Below are 14,769 nucleotides of genomic sequence, written 5' to 3'. Positions count from 1 at the left end.
TAAGATGAACTGAAGCTCCTAATTACTTCACAGGACCTTCCAAGTGGTGGCAGTGATACAATTAAGTGGCTACAGCAGCAAATACATTTTCAAAGATTAACAATTAAGAACGCTGCCGATCAGAAGTATTTAAATGCATTTTAAGTCCAACCAGTATTATGTGACCTATGTGTCCAAGTCTTTACTGGTATGCTCTAGTTCTTACAACTCAAGAACATACTCCCATTTGGAGATTAGACAGTCACAGAAGCAGTTACAAGGGAATTCTTAAGACACAGGGCCAGGTGGCTTGTTTAAGCTGTGGTGTGTACCAGGCTCTATTTGCCTAATCTGGAGGTGGAAACAAACCTCCAATAACCCAACAACAGGCCATAGGTTATTGGAGGGTTGTTTCCCCCTCCAACAAGCTGTACTGCCCAGGTTCAGACGACATGACAAACTGCACCCAGGTGGGTGATAAGGCAAAGACAGGGTTCGGACATAACAAGAAGCCACCATGGGGCTTCTTGTTGCTGCTGCAGCCACCGTTTTGAATATTCAAGCCGCAGTGGGGGTGCGCTGTAGCTTATATGTGCGAGCCTGGCGTGGATGGGTTGTTGGGGTGGCTGATAAGCCACCTGCAACCCTAAAACAGCCCATGGCTACTGGGTGGCTTGTCAAGCATCCTAACGACCAACCCCTGCTGGGTTCACACATAATGACAAGCTACAATGTGTCCCTGCTTCAAGCTGCTATGTTGTGCAGCTGGAATATTCAAAATGGCAGTCACAACAGCGACAAGAAGCCCCACGAGGAAATTCCCCCACAGTAGGTTCTTGCTATGTGTGAACTCACCCAAATGGCGCCTGGCACATACTGCAGTTTAAACAAGCCACCATGGTTTGCTTAACCCAAGGTGATTGTGCGAACCAGGTAAAAGTTACATCCCCCCTGCCCTTCCATGTTCTCTTGTGGTAAGGGACAGACTGCTTTTTCTGAACTATCTGAATGTAATGTATTTGAACATTTAAGCCCTTTTGTCAGGGGGTTCTTTGATCTTTTCTGTTCTCAAACTGAAGTTGTGAAGGCCTATGGATTACTTTTTTCTGGAGGATCCTGCCTCTGAACAAGAGAGCAGATTATAACTTTACAACACTAAAGATATAATAGGCTTCTGCTGAGAATAGGAAGTAGTTCTTCCTTTAACACCAGCTTTACATGGCTCAATGAATGCAAAGATTAATCTTTTCAACTACAACTTTCCATACCTGTGCCAAACTACGGTTTCCACCTCGCTCAGCTACTCAAACCTCACCTCCCACCTTCCTTTAAACTACGGTTTTCCCTGAAGTGACTGGGGGGAGATTTAGATCCATCACTTTCCTGAAGAATTACTAAAATACTCTTTTCTAATAGGAATGAGAGACTGACTTCTCCAGTGTTTGCCCTTACACCAGTTTTGCCTATCCTTTGAAGTTCTTCATGGCAAGGCTGACAGATCGTGAAGTATGGACCCTATCACCAAATTAGGTATTTAATATAGACCCCAAACTACCAGGTTAGAGTTCCTCTTCATGCCCCACACCCTGGAGCCCTTGGGCAGATAAAAATAGCATCTCTGGATGGTTTGTTACTCCCCAAAGCAGGAGGGAGGCTCCCAAAGTATTTGCAAAGCCAGATTTAAATCAGTACCGCATCTTGCCTAAATTCCTGAGCAAGTGTGAATATTTAGGGAGATACAGAGCAGTCCCAATTGTCTTCTTTGACTGGCCTGCTGAAAAGAAAGAACACAGCAGACCAGTTCACTTTCTTTTTCTTGCTAAGGTGAGAAGATCTGGAGCTAAAAGGTGGCTGGGCTGAGCTTCTGCCCAGCTCATGGCCAGCCTAGTGGCTGGACAGCACTCCCCAGAAAAGCTTAGACCATCAACCTCTGACAACTCAGTGAAATCCCCAGTTCAATTGTTACTTCAGCCATGATGTCACAGGTGGCCTTAGGCAAGCTATTATCACTCAGTCCCGCCCCCCGTTTGCACTGATAATGTATGCATTTTGAACTCTCAGGAAGCACTAAATACTTGCTATGCATTATCTCTTACAGCATATTTGAATCAAAGCTATTTTGCCTACTCATTGTGATCCAAAATAAGCACACTAGGCAGATTTAAAAAACATATTTTGATTGTATTTCAACCATGTTTCATACAACCATGAAAATTAATTTTGATAACAAACATATACTCTAGGCTACTCTGTAGGCTTGACCACTTAGCATTTCACATGTCCTATAGTTCTGTTCCTTGAGGAGTTTAATGTTACCGACTGGAAAGCTGCTCTTCAATCAGATTCACAAGTCTTGAGACTTGCTTCACATTATTATAATGAGGGAATCCATTAATATGAAAGAGCCAAACGAAGGTAACCAATTCTATTATTCCCTATTTTTATACAAACAATAGGAGGGACAAAACAAATGCTATGACAAAGCCAACATTCAAACCATTTCAAAATTAGAAATCCACACATTATTCCATCCCAATCACCTAGCAGTCATAACTAGAGTAAGGCCTCTACTGCCAAAAAAATTGCCCTATTTGAGTACTGTATAGCTTATCTAGGACAGCACAGTAAGCTCATTTTCAAATTAAAAGATTCTTCCTTCCCTTCCCTTGTTAAATTTCCCCATTTTTGTTTAAAAAGATGAAGTCATTTCAGTCCTGTACAAAAAGTCACTCAGGCCTGCAGTGCACAGAACTGCTGAAATACAGCCAATATGTGATGATCCAATTCTGCTGTGAACAGAAGGTTCTCCAAGGTCACCATGTACTGATGGATGATCTGATGGTGCTGTAGAATGAAAAAAGCATCTCCGTTACTCCTGTTATTGATTTTAGCATGGCATATTAAGAGAAAGCACAGCGACCACATTTTGCATTGAACTGGCAATCTCCCCCTTTTATTCATCATCTGTAGCTGACACATAGGTGTATGCATGGATACGATGCATCTGCACTGAGAACACTGTCTGCAATTCTAGTCAGCCCACCTAAAAAAGCAGAACCTAAGAGGGGAAAATAAATGGGGCTGGATAGCCTTAATTATGAAGGCCACTGACATGAACAAGCAGAGCACGTACTTCCGTACAGAATGAGCAAGTGAAACGCAATTCTCTCCCACAAGATGGTATTCATGATGCCCTCTATTAGAAATGGCCTTTGGAAAAGGTTTATTCATTTAATACATATATGGGACATCCCTTCAGTGTAAGACTTCCCAGTATAGTGTGTAATAAAAGCAATCACAACACCATATAAAGTCAGTACAAATCACGGAAGCAGCATTCAAGAACCAGTAACATTAGTATAGCCATTAAGTCATGCAAACCATAACACACACGCAAGTTAGAAGGCCTGAACAAATAAAACAGTCTTTGCCTAGTGTCAAAAAGACCACGCTGATACCAGACAAGCTCCCCTGGGGAAGGCATTCCGTATAAGGGGCACCACAACTGGGGAAGCCCTTTCTCCAGTCACCACATAACTAACTTTGGATGATAAGGGACACCCAGAGGAGGTCCTCAGATGAGTAATCAAGGGTTTGGGCAGGCCCACGTAGCACAAGGTGGTCCTTCCAACAGCCAGGTCCCAAGCCAAATTTTACAGCTGCATTGGTAAGAACCAGCGCTTTGATTTGTGCTCAGAAATGGAGCAGCAGCCAATGTAGCTATTTAAGCACGGGCAAAATGTATTTCCTATAGATGCTTCCAATTAGCAGCTGTATTTTGTACTAACTAAAGTTTCTGAGAAGTCTTAAAAGGCAGCCCTACATATAAAACATTACAACAGTCTAGTCTAGAATTTACCAGAACATGAATAACTGGTCAGACTCTCTCTGTCCAGGATGGGTTACAACTGGGAGAATTCTGCAGAGTGGGGACAGAGCTTTAGAGTCGACATCATACGGACTTACAACTGCTTCCTCTGTTATTTAACTCAAACCTGTACTTGCGAATGTAAATTGTCAGCGGATGATGAAAATAATTAATTCAGGTTAATCTCAGCTTAATTTCTAGTGACCACGTGACTTTTGATAGCTATAAGACCCACCTGTAAGAAGATCTGCTGCAGCCTCTCTATACAGTTCTTGTACCAAGGTGTAATTACATCAATCCCTCCTGTTTCACATCGGACTAGGTGTTCCGTTAGGATCATAATGAAACGCTGGAAAGAAAGGACAAGTTGAAAACTGCTGGCTTAGCAACATCTTTCAAATACTTCAGCCTCCACAGACAAGATAATGACTATATTAAAAAGAAATAAGAGCATAATGACACCTGAGAAATAGGATCTCTGAATTAAGTATTGCCACGATTCATTACAGAATAGCAACATTACTGAAGACAGAAGTCACGCTATTTTCTGGAGATCTTTTTCCAAAATGCATGAAATTCCTACTTTACTTATATCTTAAAGATTGAAACATATATTCTAGAGTTTTGCTAAGCAGAGGTTCATGCCTCCCCCATAGTTAGCAACTAACTTTCCATTACCTCATTGTCTATTGGTCAGTGAACATTTCTGCTTTTACCTGGAATATTACAAGGAAGAGGTTTTTTTGTTCGCTCTGAGCTGATTCAACCTTTTCTTGCAGGCGCTCTATCTGCTCTACCCGAGGTCCATCTTCCCTGTCACTGCTTCGATCATCGTCATCGTCATCATCATCACTGTCTCGCTGGAGTGAAAAGGTCAACATTTCATTGGGTGAGTGCAAGTGCGCAGAGACCAGAAAGACAAGGGTACATTTTAATGTCTTTTAATGTCCGCTTTTAATGTCTTAGGCAGAACCAGATTCTGGCTGTTACAACATTTCTGTGGGATGCAGGCAAATCATGTTCTTCCTGACAGGATTAATGAGCTTTTTGTTCCTGCTCTTGTGAGTCGAGACCTGACCCACCCAAGTGCTGAAAGCTTATTAACAGCAGCTTGGAGTCAACTACAGCCATGGTCTTGGCATGTATTTTCAGCATTTACTAAAAAAAGCAAAAGCAACATGTAAGATGTAACAAAACAAAAACCATATCGCTGCACATATTTCCAAGAGAATGCTCTGAAGGCACACAACACAGAACTACAGCTGAAGCTAAGCTGGCCTGGCCCAGCAAGTCTCCTGGGAACCACTTGTAAGCTGCTCCGAGCTCCTTGGTGGTAGAGAGGGAAATGTATGATAGAGAGGTAACTAAAAGTGGTACACTGCAAAGCTCAGTTACTCTGAGCATTTTTGGCCTCTTGGTTTGTCAGATATATGCTCATAATTAACTTATGGAATTCACTACCACAAGATGTGGTGATAGCCAGCAGATTGGTGGCTTTTTAAATAAGGAATTGGCTAATTCATGGAAGTTGCCCTTCATGGCTTATTAAATCAAACAAGGAGGGGATGTCTGGCTGGGTCCAGGAGGTTGTATATTCCTCCTTGAGAGAGGGAGTGGTGCCTGCCGCTTTAAAAGAGGCGGTAATTAGACCACTCCTGAAAAAGCCTAACCTGGACCCAGGGAATGTTAATAATTATAGGCCAGTGGCCAACATCCCCTTCCTGGGCAAGGTGCTTGAGTGGGTGGTTGTAGGACAGCTCCAGGCACTGTTGAATGAAATGGATTATCTAGATCCATTTCAATCGGGCTTCAGGCCTGGTTTTGGAACGGAAACTGCCTTGGTTGTCCTGTGGGATAACCTCTGCCGGGATAGGGACAGGGGGAGTGCGACCCTGTTGATTCTTCTGGACCTCTCAGCGGCTTTCGATACCATCGACCATGGTATCCTTCTGGATAGGTTGTCTGGGTTGGGAGTTGGAGGCACTGCACTACAGTGGTTCCGCTCCTACTTGGATGGCCGATTCCAGAAGGTGGTGCTGGGGGATTATTGCTCTGCGCCGTGGCAATTGTGCCATAGGGTTCCACAGGGCTCTATTTTATCCCCTATGCTGTTTAACATCTACATGAAACCACTGGGGGAGGTTATCCAGCGGTGTGGGCTGAGGTGCCATCAATATGCAGATGACACCCAGCTCTACCTCTCTTTCTCATCAAAACCAGGTGAGGCAGTGGCTGTTCTGAATCAGTGCCTGGGCACGGTAATGGACTGGATGAGGGCCAATAAATTGAAACTCAATCCAGACAAGACAGAGGTACTGTTAGTGGGTGGTTCGTCTACCCGGCTAGGTGATATTCAACCTGTTCTGGAGGGGGTTGCACTCCCCCTAAAGGATCACGTTCGTAGTTTGGGGGTGCTCTTGGATCCAGAACCGTCACTTGAGGCACCAGTAAACTCAGTGGCACGGAGCACTTTTTATCAGCTTAGGCTGGTATACCAACTACACCCTTATCTGGACAGAGATAGCCTAGCTATAGTTATCCATGCTCTGATAACTTCTCGTCTGGATTACGGCAATGAGTTATACGTGGGGCTGCCTTTGAAAACGGTCCAGAAACTTCAGCTGGTCCAAAATAGGGCAGCAAGATTGTTAACAGGGACTGGTCTGCGAGCTCATATAACGCCAGTACTTTTTCAGCTGCGCTGGCTGCCAGTCCATTTCCGGGCCCGATTCAAAGTGCTGGTATTAACATTTAAAGCCCTTAACGGCTTGGGGCCAGGTTATCTGAAGGATCGCCTCCTCCCATATGTACCTGCCCGGACCTTAATTTCATCGTCAGCGGCCCTTTTCCGTGAGCCCCTGCCAAAGGAAGTGAGACGGGCAGCTACTAGGAGGAGGGCTTTTTCTGCTGTGGCACCCCGGCTCTGGAATGAGCTCCCTAGTGAGGTTCGCCTGGCACCTACATTGTATTCCTTTCGGCACCAGGTGAAGACCTTTTTAATTTCCTAGGCATTTTAGCATTTTAGCTTTCTAAACTTTTAGCTTTGCTGTTTTAAAAATCTGTATTTTAAACTCCTGCACTGCTGCTAGGTTTTATTGTGGTTGTATTGTGGTTTTAATGTTCTATATATTTTTAATTGTTTTATTGTGTGTTGTTTGGTTTTAATTTTGTGAACTGCCCAGAGAGCTTCGGCTATTGGGCGGTAAAGAAATGAAATAAATAAATAAATAAATAAAGTTTGATATGGTAGCTAATAGTACTGATAAATCTTAAATGGAATCAACATGTTCATAGGCAATATACTTCTGAATCTCAGATGCTAGGAGACAAACAGAAGATGGCCATCACTATCTTTACTCTCTGCCTGTTAGCTTACAGAGATGGCTGGCCAGTGTTGCTGACAAAATGCTGGATCTTTGCCTGACCCAGCAGACCAATTCTTACATTCTTATTGCTGGTGAAATGCAGCTTTAAGAAACTACTCTTTCTACAGTCATGGAAAAGTTACCTACCCGTTTGTGTTGCTTGGCTAATCTTGCTTTGGCCTCTTCTAGCTCCTTTTGGATCATCACCACATGCTTATTCATCTTACGAATTGTTGAGTGTAAGATTTCCCAGATATAAAACCTAGCAGAGAAAGAAGCAATGTTGTTTTGTACACAATACTTTCACTTACGTCATCAGCAGAGTGCTCTTACAAGTCACTTCAAGGGGCACTTCACAAATGACGTTTTAGATGTTTACCTAGCTGTATAGCCAAGAGAATGAAGCATGAATATCTGTTACAAGACACTGTGTGAAATGGCCCTAATGCACCAGGGCAGGGGTAGGCAACGTGGAGTCTCTGGGCACCAATGTACCCCTAGACTACCTTTCTTCGTGCCCACCAAGGTGCCCTACCCCATCCACTTTTTCTTTTATTAAGACATTTTCTTACCAGCAGGTGGGATTGCTGTGAAATATGTTTCTGTTGGTGCTGAAAACTGGGTTTAAAGGAGTAGTTTAGTGTGTTGGGGCCCAGACCACACTTCTGCCTTGTATTCAGTCTTTTGGGCAGCTTATTTGTCCACTGCCACACCTCTCATGGCAGCCATTTTATGGTGGTGTCCAGGAGAGTTTCTCAAATTCCTAAATGTGGCCACAGTCCAAAAGGTTGCCTATCCTTGTACTAGGGCTTCACACTTCCTATTCACTCCCATAAATAGGAGCTGTTGAATAAAGAAGTCCTTCACAGTAAAAAGAATTTCTTCATGCAAATTTCAAAAAGGTGGTTAAAAGATTGCTTACTCAATGTAAACAGTTATTTTGAGAAAGTTACACAGGATCCCCTGCCAATGCCACTGAAAGACAGTTTCAAAGCACAACTGAAAGGTTTAAAAGTTTTAGTTACCTTGTAAAATCATGAGCCAGCTCTGAGGAGAAAATCCAGTTTGCTACTGCAGCACAATCCACAATTTGCGTGCGGATCATCTTATCCACCAGTACAGCAATCATCTGTGTTATGAGATAAACACAGGCTTCCTGATCAGTTCGTAAGAAGCAGATACTTTTTTGTTGCTGCAGTGCAGAGCAAGTGAGGCAACGCGAGACAGGGCACCTCTACGACACAAGGCAAGGCACCATCTAGTGGCCCCTTTGCTTCTCCCTCTCAACTGTCTTATATTTGTGCCTCCGGGATTATCACCATCTAATGCTGTGTTTCCTAAACATCTGATCATTACAGCACGCTTGTTATTCGGAAATAAAATCAGAGGCACATTCTACTCTTGCACCCCAAAATCTTTATCTCTAAAGCATGGAAGAGTAAGAACAAGCTGCTCCGTGCCTTCCTCTGCACAGAGAAACTCCCCTTTGTTAGAGGGCAGGGCTTCAGAGGAGGATCTGCCCCCATCGGGGGGGGGGGGCAGTTAGCCAGAAAACAACCTGGCCCTTGGGAGCTTAACAGTCTTCCACATGGGCTAGAGATGTGAAGGCTCAGAAAAATTCAGAAAAAAACTTTTTCCCCCCTCCCCTCCCCCCGGGGACCATTTTTGTCCCCCCCACCGCAAATTGGAAAAATTGAACAGCTTTGCATTATTAAATATTTTATTTTAGAATTTAAGACTAATTATTTATATATTGTTACCCAGCCTTTACTCCCCTCAAAATGATTTCTAAAAACTATGTAATAAGAACACTTTTATAGAAAAAATAGAGATGTAAAATGCCTGGAAATAATGAAGCCATGGAGAATAATATATTTTTAATCCTCTCTGTAAGATTTCCAGCATAATTAGTTCTTTCATTCCTTATTAAAAGTATTGATCTAAAGTATATTTTACTGATAGACATTCATGCTCAGTTTCCCAACAAGCGAGTAGAGTCACCATTGTGCATTCTTGACAATAAATGTGCATTCTTCACAACTTGGGTTTTGTTCTACAGAGTCCTGTGTTTCTGATGCTGTAGCCATCATTTAATGCAGTTCTAATCTATTAGACAAGAATTACAAATTTGCTGAGTGTACTTTTTAAAATTTTAAAATATAATAATTTTATGAGCAAACGAAGTCATACATCAAACAACTTTAGGAACAGAAAGGCTGCTTTATGTTCCTAAATCAGTCCTCCCCAACCTGGTGCCCTCCGGATGTTTTGGACTACAGTGCCCAGCATTCTTGACCATTGGCCATGCTGCCTGAGGCTGATGGGAGCTGAAGTTCAAAATATCTAGAGGACACCAGGTTGGTGAAGGCTGTCTTAAAGCAACAAAGTGACTTTAGATCTGTAAAGAGTGCTAAAAAAAAATAGTATCGCATAGTTTTAATTTTTTCCAAAATTTCCAAGGGGGGGGGGAGAACCTATTTCCCCCCCATGGCCTCAAAATTTCCAGAAATTTTACATCTCTACCCTAGACTAGAAATATCTATTTAAACAACGGATCTCCCATTTGGTTCTTTCACTTATCCTTGTGGTACAGTGTACTCCTGATGCCTCCCCAGGAATAATCTCAGGGGAGAATGTAAAACCTAAGCCGGCGCTCAGAGTCAATTCTGATTCTATACTTCTGAAAATACTGGCAAGTGCAGCAATGACTAGTAAAAAAGAGAAGAAAAGATGAATGAGCAAAGCAACAACTTCGTACTAACTTCACCCATTGACATATCCATGTACTTGGGAATAAGCAGGTGCATGAGCGACTCTCACATGTGAAATGATCTTTAGTTCATTTGTATATAGCTTCTGTGTGCATCTATTTTATGTATATACATACACACCTGCACTCAATTATAAATGTATTTAGGTCAGTTTCAGACTCCGGACATGGTATATGACACAGCAACTCCCAAACTGTGTGCCAGAGCAAACTAGCATACCATTAGGGTACTGAAATGCGCATTGAAAAATTAAGTTACCACAGTGGATACATCCACCACTCTACAAACCTTGGAATGAAGAGGCTCTGTACAGCATTAATTCCACCCCAAAGTAGATATCGGGGGCCATTAATGAAACCCAGAAGCACTATACCCTGCCTCCCCTCAAATTTAGCCAGATGGTGGTCCTTGTAGCCTAAAAACAGGACATAAGAGGACCAGCTCTTCCCCTGCAGCTCCCCTGTAGCATTCTGTCTCTGAATATATGGGCAGTGACATCATTCCTAGGGAAGGAGTAAGGTCACATCAGAAGTCCCCAATGCAGCCCCCTCCAATGCTGATAGGCACAGGATGTTCCAGAAACATCACTGCTGCCCAGAAAGCACAGTCCCATTGCTCAGCTATGACTGACTGGGCAAAAGAAAGGGCAGGGCACTGGGAAGGTAATATTCATTGTCGTCTCCCAACTGCAAGAATACCCACCCACTTGGTTTGGGAACAGATCAAGAAAATGCATCTTTGTGAGTATACGAGTGTAATGTTTCTTCAATTTTAATTTAGAGAGGAAAACTGCACCTTAGGTATCAAAACTGTATTTTAGATTGTAAGCATGCATGTAGGGTTTATTCTAATTTTACTGTACAGCATCTGATCCAAGGCACTTTATATAATCATTTAAAGTTGCTATGTAGAGATAATGACTTATCTTACAGGGTTATTATAAAGATTACAGAGGCAATGTATGTACTCAGAAAGTACTGCTACATGATATTTAGGCTAACTTTCCAATCATATTTTGTATATCATATATTTAATCTCAAACATATAATAGACTATGGCTCACAGCTTATGTGCAAGCAGTGCAGAGCCTGCAATTAAAAGATTAGGGAGGGAAAGCGAACAGCAAACTGGGCAATAAGGAGCAAGTGGACAGTAGAAAGTGACACACACAAAAAATAAAAGTATTTTTCAAGGATTTAGGACCTGATTCAGCAGGACACATCAACATCTCACTGACATCAACAGGACTTACATGTACCTATGCCAGACGGAAACATACTTGTTTTCTTTTCTATATTGAAATGTGCAAGATGGCAAGCTCCTTTTGAGTGAGAGAAGAAAGGAAGGAACCCTATTCACCCTCACCTGTGGATGATTTTTCCACACTTCATACATAACTCTGAGAACATGGAGCTTCCCTTCATCACTCTCTGCCAGGGTTTTGAAGACTTCACGAAACCTTTTTGGAACAGAAACACAGTGATCAATAGCTGCTGAAAGGTAAAGCATATTACCCTTTCTTTCCTTGGCCTCCCCATGACATTCATCAGGTGACTGCTTAAGCAGCATCGCAGCTCATTTGGAATCTACACTGCTGAGTGGCAAGACTGGGAGGAATGGGGGAGAAAAGGGAGCTGGACTGGTCGCCCAAGATCATTCTGTCCCGTCACCAGGAGAGCCCCACTGGGAATAGAAGGTGACAAGAACTCTGTGCTTTGGTGGTCTCCAGTAGAGAATCAACATGCATTTTCTGCCAACAACCAGCAAGGAGATCGGGAACATCCTCCTCATCTCAAGCATCTCCTCCACAGCCCACGTATTGATTACAGTCAAATTGAGCCAATGCAGCAGTGCCACAGTGTCTGTGACCAGGAGTTCTGCGCTAAGGCAGATCCTCCTGCTACCTTAGGTGCCCACAGGTTCAGCCAATGGATGGTAAGGAGAGAAAAGTGCATCCTATTTCTCCCCACAAGTCAACACAAATGTCAGACATTTTTATTTCTAAATATACATTACTGTACCATCCTGGTCAACAACCGTTTCTTTCACAGGATATTTTACACTGTGTCTGAGCTGGAGTGTCAGCAACATGGCTCCAACCACTCCTGCATAAGCGATGCACAGGCAAGGGGCTCCTGGCTAGTATGAACAACAGGAAGCTTTTCGCACAGCACTCCCCTTATGTACCTTAGCTGCTCATTCTTGTTTGCCTCTGTCTTGGAGCTCATGCCCAGGAATGACATGTATGGAATAAAAGTTTTCTGCTGCTGTTCACTGAGGTGGGAAGAAGAGGAAGCACCCTTTCCCAATGTCTGAGCTTAGGAGGAAGCTGCTGGGGTGCAAGCGTGTGGAGAAGGGCCTTGGGATCAGGAGCCATACAAGAAGCCCCGAGCTACCAGTTGCCTATCCCTGTTGTAGACTGTATGCTGGAGATAAACAGGTAATATGCCTAATGTTTCAAAAAACGGAAATCAAGATTTTCTATAACTGTCTTGTGGGTTTTGCCAATGTATCAATTCCTGCCTGCTTCTTCATAACATTACAAAATGATTACAATTGGTCATATGAAACAGCAGCAATGGGTTCTACACAAGCACCTTAATGATCATACTTACTTTCCCAAAGCACTGAAAGAGTGACTGAATGACTTTGCAGCTAAATGAAGCAGTGTCTGGACAAATACCTCTATTTTTAAAGGATTGAAGGAGAAACCTTCATCTGAAAAAAAAACAAAACACCCAACAACCATATATTTACATTTCAGTCAGTATTTCCAATACAGGCTTTGATTCAAGTCTATGAAGGCTTGAGTATTTCTCTGCCTCTCTTCTTAAAAAATATTTAAGTCTATGCCTACCATAACCAAAGGCAAATATGATCTAAAGGGCCAATGGGTTTCATAATGGATTTTTCTTAAGACTTCAGTTTTAATTCAAATGAAGTTCAAGGAAGAGTAATTTGTCTCCAATATGAACATGTTTATGCTAAGATTCACAGCTACTAATGTTAAAACATCAACTAACTGGAGATTTGCTGATGGATAAACTCAACCATCAAGTCAGCATATTTTAGGGTGGAATCCTATGGGTTGTGCTCCCGACAGACCGAGGAGCCCTCCACCTATCCTATGACCTGCTAGCAACAGCCTGGCAGGGTGAGAGGAGGACAGAGGCAATTTCACCTCCATTCCTCCATTTAAAATACAAAAAACAGCTAGATGGGCCTCTGAGCCCGTCTAGCTCTTACCTTTCAGTAGGCAGGGAGGGGACTGGAGAGGATATTGCGCAATTCGGCCTCTCCCCTCCCTGCCCACCAGCAAGCCCCTCTTTCTCCAACTTCTCTTACAAGGTTGCAGTTGCAACCTCGTAAGAGAAGCTTTCCGTAGTGGTTGGGAGGGGGTGGGAAGATCTCAGATTGGATCTCCTCAATTCTCATAGCTTTGGCTAGGGGTATGAAGGAGAAGATCTACAGCATCCTATGACACCTCAGATACTGTCCAGGGGCCATAGGATTGCTCACCCATAGCTTTAAGACCAAAGAAATATTAACTACTAGAAAACTACAATACTCAAGCAGTCTACCTCATTCCTGCTTTTTGCATGCTCATTTAAAGAGGCAATTCAAATCAGTTTTGGTAATAATGAAGTGTGTGGCCAGGATCCAAAGAACCATGAAGCCTTTGCCACGACCCCCTCATCCTAATCTTCTATGTAATTGAAATGTACAAATATTCTTCCTGTTTACCCTACCTCTGTTTTCCTCCCTTTCCTTTGTTGCTTCCTTTGTGACATTCTTTGTCAAGCACATGTATATAGATGGTGCTACAAAAATAAGCAGCCACCACTGTGAAGCTAATCCCATGAGCACAAGGAGGATATAGGCTTGATTTTATGAAATAGCAGGGCCATTGCTCCACTGCATGTCTACTGCTTTTGAAACTGAGGGGAGTTTCAAAAGCAGTATGTGACACTAGGCCAGTTTGCATGAAACTGTGCGTTAATTTATCCTCAAGGAGCTGCAGTGTATGCTAGCCACCATTATGAATATGCAACCTCTGACCGGGGATTGCTGTGGCTTGTCGTGTCATATGAACTTGGCCAGAGGGGGTTATTTGAGGGTTAAACAACCCTTGCATAACCCTCGGTTTGTTTTAGGGTTATGTAAGGCTTGTTTAACGTTCAAACAACCCCTGCCAGCCGGGTTTGCATGACACAACAAGCCATGGCAACCACCAGTCAGAGGCTGTGGTCCTTGAGGGTAAATTAACCCATGATGGGCTGTCGTGTTGAGCTAACCAGGTTATTGTGTGTATGTGTGAGATGATGGAGTTAGACAGACACTGGACTAGCACAAACTCCTTGCATAAGCCAAAGATGTTGGGCCACGTATTCATACAAGATGACATCGCAATTAACAACTGTATAAAACAGTAAGGTAACCTTACCTACAGAAGAAATTAGAACTACATTATGGTAACTATCAAAAGCCCTTACCATCATCATCATCCTGATTAGGATTGGGCACATCCTTCAGAATAGTGAAGATTTCATCACTGCCTGCTTTATTTTTAATGGCAATGTTTAAACACAATGCAACATTGTATCCTGGAAGAGACTCTACACAAAGATAAAAGCAAAAAGTTAGGAAAGTTAGAAACTATTCTTTCATAAAGTTTAGAGTCTTAACTTTCCAAGGAAAGGGACAATGGTAATTCCACTGTCTAAGCCTTAGACAGTGGAACTACCATTTAGGGTGCAGTCCTATGCATGTTTAGACAAGAAAAAAG

General features: G+C 42.8%; 1 protein-coding gene across 3 annotated transcripts in view; it reads right to left on the bottom strand.

Annotated features, from left to right (window-relative positions):
- Nucleotides 1-2,139: 2,139 nt before the first annotated feature.
- NCBP1 (nuclear cap binding protein subunit 1) overlaps nt 2,140-14,769 on the bottom strand; it is a 38,020-nt gene continuing 25,390 nt past the window's right edge. For all 3 annotated transcript variants that reach the window (XM_084834970.1, XM_084834972.1, XM_084834971.1), the window contains exons 16-23: nt 14,477-14,599; nt 12,599-12,701; nt 11,349-11,442; nt 8,238-8,341; nt 7,360-7,474; nt 4,564-4,707; nt 4,083-4,196; nt 2,140-2,823 (exon numbers count right to left, since the gene is read on the bottom strand). In XM_084834970.1, the coding sequence (XP_084691096.1) occupies nt 2,710-2,823; nt 4,083-4,196; nt 4,564-4,707; nt 7,360-7,474; nt 8,238-8,341; nt 11,349-11,442; nt 12,599-12,701; nt 14,477-14,599 (911 nt within the window). In that variant the 3' untranslated portion in view covers nt 2,140-2,709. The remainder of the gene's footprint in view (nt 2,824-4,082; nt 4,197-4,563; nt 4,708-7,359; nt 7,475-8,237; nt 8,342-11,348; nt 11,443-12,598; nt 12,702-14,476; nt 14,600-14,769) is intronic.

This window comes from Heloderma suspectum, chromosome 2, assembly GCF_057233095.1.
Source record: "Heloderma suspectum isolate Gila_16-S chromosome 2, 16-S_ref, whole genome shotgun sequence".
NCBI lineage: Eukaryota > Metazoa > Chordata > Lepidosauria > Squamata > Helodermatidae > Heloderma > Heloderma suspectum.
Note: the sequence above shows the minus strand (reverse complement) of the source record. Positions and strands in the feature narration are given on the sequence as shown.